Source organism: Chanodichthys erythropterus, chromosome 8 (assembly GCF_024489055.1).
Source record: "Chanodichthys erythropterus isolate Z2021 chromosome 8, ASM2448905v1, whole genome shotgun sequence".
NCBI lineage: Eukaryota > Metazoa > Chordata > Actinopteri > Cypriniformes > Xenocyprididae > Chanodichthys > Chanodichthys erythropterus.
Genome location: NC_090228.1, coordinates 3,090,633 through 3,097,698, shown reverse-complemented (window position 1 = coordinate 3,097,698; position 7,066 = coordinate 3,090,633). Strand labels below are relative to the sequence as shown.

The 7,066-nt window shown below is 39.4% G+C and overlaps 1 protein-coding gene across 2 annotated transcripts in view; it reads right to left on the bottom strand.

The window, feature by feature from the left end:
- aebp2 (AE binding protein 2) overlaps positions 1–6,564 on the bottom strand; it is a 21,781-nt gene extending 15,217 nt beyond the window's left edge. For both annotated transcript variants that reach the window (XM_067391449.1, XM_067391450.1), the window contains exon 1: positions 6,020–6,564. In XM_067391449.1, the coding sequence (XP_067247550.1) occupies positions 6,020–6,456 (437 nt within the window). In that variant the 5' untranslated portion in view covers positions 6,457–6,564. The remainder of the gene's footprint in view (positions 1–6,019) is intronic.
- Between the last annotated feature and the right edge of the window lie 502 nt (positions 6,565–7,066).

Here is a 7,066-nt window from a genome sequence, read left to right as displayed (position 1 = left end):
AACACTAAGCTTTTGAGCGAGCAGCTGTGCAGTGTGGGAGAGGACAGCGGTAAACTACCGCAGTAAAGCACCATGAACTCCAGTGATTGTGACTGAATGGCTCCTGAGGGGAGAGGAGGGGCTCACACACACACTTCCATCTGTTGGTTCCTTTCAGACTTCACTGCCCACAACTGACGCTAAATCCCAGCATGTGCCAGAGAACAGGATGCTGGGTAATCACAGAGACAAACTCCAACTGCCAGTCTGACTACCGATAAAGTGTTTACATTTGCAAAACCCACAGGTACAATGATTTTTTGCTGAAACTGGATTTTTGCACATAAATGGTGCATGCACTAAATGCAAAATTTTGCATTACAGACTTAATAATAATAGTGATGCTTGACTTAAAATGCATTAATAACACCTGCTTTTACTCAAACGTCCCATCCAGTGGAGTTCCCCTCCACCAGATCTCTCAAAACTCATTTCCACTTTCACATATTTCAAACTGTCTGGCACATACTGATCTGGTGTTTGACATAACTGACATTAAACCTTGATGATTTCTAGAGCATAACACAAATGTCAGGTCTGATCCTCACATGAAACTTATTATATGACGTGGAATACAGTGCACATGTCATTTGAAATATTTTTACCCAGTCCACAAAGAAAAGTGCAAACAATTCACCCAACAACTCCTTTTTAACAGTATGATAAATGCCACTTTTATGCAAATATATCAGTAACACTTTACAATAAGGTCACATTACTTGCATTAACTAACATTGACAATGTGCAATACTTTTGTTACAGTATTTATTAATCTTAATTCATGTTAGTTCATTGTTGGTCCATTAAAGGGGTTCTTGATTATGATTTCACTTTTTTAACTTCAGTTAGTGTGTAATGTTGCTGTTTGAGCATAAACAACATCTGCGAAGTTACGACGCTCAAAGTTCAATGCAGAGGGAGATATTTTCTTTTACAGAAATCACTTTTTAAGGACTACAACAAATGGCAGGTAGGGACTACAACAAGCTTCTTCCGGGGTTGGTGACATCACAAACCCTAACATTTACATAAACCCCGTCCCCAAGAACACACAACAAAGGGGGCGGGGCCATGTTGGGCTGCTTTAGAGAAGAGGAAGAGTTGTTGTAGTAGAGTGTTGTTGTCATTTTACGCCGGGACGCTTCACAAACGAGGATCAATTCAACACAAAAGATTAACATGACGGCACATGCTAGTTGATGAGTTGAATCAACGTTCAGAAACGTCCAGTTTCATTCTAAAAGTTGTAACTTCTTCCTGAGTCTCTCCATCAGTGTCGACTCCGGTTTGAACAATGTAAGGCTTAACACCGTTACTGACAATCCTCATTTTTGGCTGCGTGAGATTCTCTAGCTTTGTTGAGCAACCGAAGCTGTTAAAGCTCCGCCCTCTTCTGGAAAGGGGCCGGAAGCAGCAGCTCATTTGCATTTAAAGGGACACACACAAAAACCCAAATAGGGGCAAATTTGACAAGCTATAATAAATGATCTGTGGGGTATTTTGAGCTGAAACTTCACACACACATTCTGTCAATAAATGAAACCTTATCGTAAAGCGTTACCAAACTATCACCTAAATGACATTTTAACCAACTATCAATATGACTTGATGAATAACCTGGACTATTTGTAGATCTGAAGGCAATGAACATTTCCAAAAGCTACACTACAAAGGCATAATCTTATCAGTTGTCGTGTGCTGTGGGTCATACTCTCCCAGATGTCCTGCACAAAAGTTACATTCAACCCCTCCAGCTGGCCGAGCAGCAGGGCTCAGGGACTCCACTCAGATTTTAAGAGCTTTATTCCCACCAAAAGCTCCACAAAACAGCAAGTCTGGCACAGAGCAGGGATTCCCATCCACACACACATTCCCTCTTTCTCCTGCCTCCACCGCTGGGCTGACCTGATACATTGTGTTCACTGTGAATTCGTTCCACCGTGCCTGCAGATTTCCCATGTGCTGTGAGCCAGGACGTCTACAGCACACTCAAAACCCCATGGAGGATGAGGAATCCATTTTCTCCTGCCTTTAGAGTAATACAAATAGTACAAGATCCACCCTAGAATGATGAAGGCAGGCAGAAAGTGCCATAAAACACTTGCACAACCGCACCCATGTCACCCTGGTGATGTGGAAAGATGGCGAAAGGTCTCACAGGTTGGAGCACTGGATGACGTAAAACCAGTTCAAAGAATTCAATTTGATAAGGAAGGCGGACACAAAAGCAGGCCAATGCCAATTTCCAGAGAAACCAAGGGCCAGTAAGTGTTCTGTCCGAGCTTTAAACTGACGGATAAATATTAGGGGTGTGACGAGAGCGTTAGCTCACAAGACGAGACACAAGATTGAGTTCACGAGAATGAGACGAGACAAGATTTTATACACAGTATTTTTTAAGAAATCTTCAATGCAGAAATAGATGACTGGAAAAAAAAAGTCTTGCAGCTGCATTTGAAATGTTTTAACGAATCATCTTGTAATGAACGTCATTTCAGCTCTACTTTCTGAGTATGAATTATCATATGATATGAGTATTGTCTTTTACTGCAAGCACTGTAAAAGGTTTTGCCACAAACTCATCTGACTGGCTTCTCTCCTGTATGATTTCAGTCTCTTCAGACATCACTGAACATGATTTATGAGCTTCTACATCTTTTGACCTCCTAATTGAACTCGGTTGCACTTTATTTTAAGGTGTCTTTGTTACACTGTAATTAGACATTTAAGTACCGAGTAATATTATTAACTACATGTACTTACTATAGGATTAGGTTTTGGTTTGGTTTAAGGTTAGTTGCATGTAATTATTCATAATTTATAGTTATAACAATAGTGACTACATGTTACAATGACACTGTAAAATAAAGTGTTACCCAGAACTCCTTTCCACAAATTGATCATGGATTAATTTGTGTTTAAATAAAAAGGAATAACACGGTTTTCTCTTAGTCTTGAATGAAAACAATAAATGCAACCATAATTAAAGCACTCTCTCAATATTCAAAGTGCAAATAGAGACAAAATTTTTCTTCAAGCATGATACAGAGCTGAGAGATGGTTACAACTACACAGCCCAGCCTAAGATAGGTTTCATTTTGAGATATTTGCATGCATCAGGGTATTGAAATCGCGTTTGATTGCGCGCTCGCGTTTTACTTATGCTTTCGATTCCGTGATCGCGTGCACTCTGTGAATAGGGAGCAGTGGTGCTGAGCGCGCTTTCTACAAGATAAGTGATTCGTCAGACACTTAGGCTGTGTTGAGCAACGAATCTTCCGCCATGGTCTTGTCAGTCATCTCGTCACTTACTCTCGTCATGTGATCAGTGAACTCTGATTCCTGCTTCACTACATATGACTCTGCAGCTCATGTTGGATGAGCTGGATGAGATTAAAGACAGACTGTTATCATACTGAATTAATCTATAAAAAGCTCATTTCACCCTCACGCTCCGTCACGGCGATAAAGCCTAACAACATCTCGTCACACCCCTAATAAATATCCATCCACTTAAAATCCAGCAAAATTACAGTTTTAACTGCACTGACGGTATCAGATGAGAACAAAACATGAACTGAATTGAGCTGAATAATGACACTATTGTCTTCTGCTTCATAACCGAATCAAAGTTTGCAACATCGACACGTTATTGAACTGAACTGACTCAAGCTGAATAACGACACTATTGTCTGAAATTAACTTGTTTCATAATTGATGAACTTTACAGAGTTACTGAACTGAATCGAGATGAATAAGGACACTACAAGCTACAAATTTAAACTCATTTAATTTCATTTAATGAAGTTTGCATCATTAATTCTGTTACTTTTTTGTTTATTACTGTGAAGCTGCTTTGAAATCATTTCTATTGTATGAAGTGCTATCAAAATAAAGGTAAGGCAAATGATTCTGATAAGCTTTAAAAGTTCTGCTAAACAATTTGATTGGATCTTTCTTTCAAACACTGATTGTAAATGTTCTCACAGTCATTCTGACTAACATCTCCTTTTGTGTTTCTAGAAAATAAAGACATCTGAATGAGTTTGAGGGAGCAGGATTACTGCACTGAACAAATAAACTCTGGGGTAATTAGTTACTGCGGTGCCAACAAGGCAAGACCGTTCAAATTAGACTCCGATATGTGGTTAAAATACACCTGGGATTTTTGAACTTTCAATGTAAACACTCATTTTTAATCACGGATGCCAATACAGAGTTAAGGCCAGTTTACACCAAGAACCACAACAATATTAGCGTCCACAGCAGAAGACGATATCGCTGTTTTTTCAAAGCATACACTTTTGTTGTTTGCCCATTTCAATGCACAAGCTGGATTCTGATTGGCTGTCAATGTTTTTATCATTCATAATGGCTCTGAAAGTGATTCCAACGATATCGTTTCTGTGCCGTTAACGTTATAGTTGTGGCATTTCTGATGTTTAGAACTATAACTTTATTGTTATAGTTTGTTATTGTATTGGTGTGAACGGCCTTCAAACTGTTGTTCAAGTCAAGAAATGCAGAACCAATTTTGATGGTTTTTCTGATACAATTTGGTGGGTTTCTAATGAAAATCACCCAACAACAGTTCTCGTCTTGCAGGTGAAGTAACAGTGCTGTTTTGATAATTACTCAAACTGTTTGTCAGTGAGAAATTAAGCTTAATACATTTGCAACCATTTAGATTGCAAAAGAACTTTGCATAAATAACACTAATGAGAAGAGATTGATAAACATTGTTAATGTGCTCTATACACTGTTTTAAAGGATTAGTTCACTTTTAAATAAACTTTTCCTGATAATTTACTCACCCCCATGTCATCCAAGATGTTTATGTCTTTCTTTCTTCAGTCGAAAAGAAATTAAGGTTTTTGATGAAAACATTCCAGGATTATTCTCCATATAGTGGACTTCAATGGTCTCCAAACAGTTGAAGGTCAAAATGACAGTTTCAGTGCAGCTTCAAACGATACCAGACGAGGAATAAGGGTCTTATCTAGAGAAACCATCGCTCATTTTTGAAAAAAATACAACTGTATATGCTTTATAAAAACAAAATATCACCTTGAACGTACTTCCGCTTTCCATATTCTTCAAAAAGCTTATGCTGAATGTTCTACGCCTTCCATATTCTACTTACGGAACGAACGCGGCGCCAGTTCCGTTTTTTTCCGTAAGTAGAATAGGGAAGGCGTAGGAAGTACAGCGTACGCTTTTTGAAGAATGTGGAAAGCGGAAGTACGTTCAAGGTGATATTTTGTGTTTATAAAGCATATACAGATGTATTTTTTTTTTTTAAATGAGTGATGGTTTTGCTAGATAAGACTCTTATTCCTCGTCTGGGATCGTTTAAAGCTGCACTGAAACTTTAATTTTGACCTTCAACTGTTTGGTGCCCATTGAAGTCCACTATAAGGAGAATAATCCTGGAATGTTTTCATCAAAAACCTTCATTTTTCGACTAGCGAAATTAAGACATGAACATTTTGGATGACATGGGGGTGAGTAAATTATCAGAAAAAGTTTATTTAAAAGTGAACTAAGCGTTCACTAACTGATATGCAGAACCAATTTTAATAGTTTCATGTCTGCTTTTTGACAACAATTAGACATGAACGCAAATTTGCAACCCTTAATATTGCAAAACAACAATATAGTAGTAATAATAATAAAAATATTAATGAATACATGAGATATACGTTACTGATTTGCAGATTGTTGCATTTCTGCATTTAGTGCATAGGAATAAAAGACCGTATTAATAATATTTAATATATTAATCATAATAATGTTATTTGTGCCATAATTGTTTTCGTTTCTTGATCCTAAACGGCTAATTGTTCAGCTCCACATTTCTCGCGTGAGAGTCGAGTAACGTTAGTTATCTACACAGCACACGAAAGCCGTGATTTATCAACAGAACTAATATTAAACGACAGATGTAAATATCGGTGAGTCCGGTAGTCGGTTGACGCACCTGTCCTCGGAGTCCATGCGGCTGAGAGGCTCTCCGTCCGACGATGAGCTCATCATCTCCAGACTCGCGCGCCTCTTCATTCCGCCGCCGCCGTTGCTGTTTTTCTCCGCCGGTGAGGACGCGTTTTCCTCCTCCCTTTGTTCTCTTTTCATCCGCTCCGCCGTCCCGTCCGCACTGCCGGGGCTCTTCTGCTGCTCTTTCTCCGGCTCCGCTTCCGTCTCGCCATCCTCGTCGTTGCCGCCGTCTGCCCGCGTGGCTTCCTCCGGGCTTTGTTCAGTAGACTCGTGTCCGTTGAGCTTCTCGTCCGTCTCCGCTCCGTCCATCTTAACGGCCGGTTCCGGATCGGCGGCGCGCAGGCCCGACTCGCTCCCGTCGCCGTTTTGTTCGCTCGGGTTCGGCGACTCTTGCTCGGAACCGTCAGAAGTCGTCGAAGCCATCGGGTTCCACTCGTGTACGCGCGGTCTGGCCGGGTTTAAGCGACTGGAAACGGATGAAACGCGGAGACTTTCAGTAACCGGACGGATCGTGGAACTGCTGGAGGCTGATCGGGGACGCGCGGGGAGGAGCGAGCGAGCGTGACGTCGGCGCTTATTATGAATGCCTCCACGTGCTCGCAACACCAAATATACAAAATAAAGGTGAAAAGTTTTTATTACAAAACAGAAATGGCTGACTGATATGTTGTAATATTGCTCGTTAATTAATCTGAAACGCATTTAATATTAATTTACATTATTTTAAAAGAGCATGCAGGAATTGTGTGGTATAAACACAATAAAGATGGAAATCTAAAATTCTGTAGTTATTTGAACTTTTATTCGAAAATATGGATAAAATAAGTTTTTTAATAAAATTAGTCTAGAGTTAAACATTGAAATAATTCATTAAACCTTTTGGCATTTGACATTATTATTATTAGTTCCTAAAACAAAAGAAATTAAGTAATTTTACTTGTAAAATATTTTATGACTCGCAAATATAAAAATATATATTCATTCACTTGTATTCACGATTTTTGTTCTTGACGGTTACACCACGTGACATTTA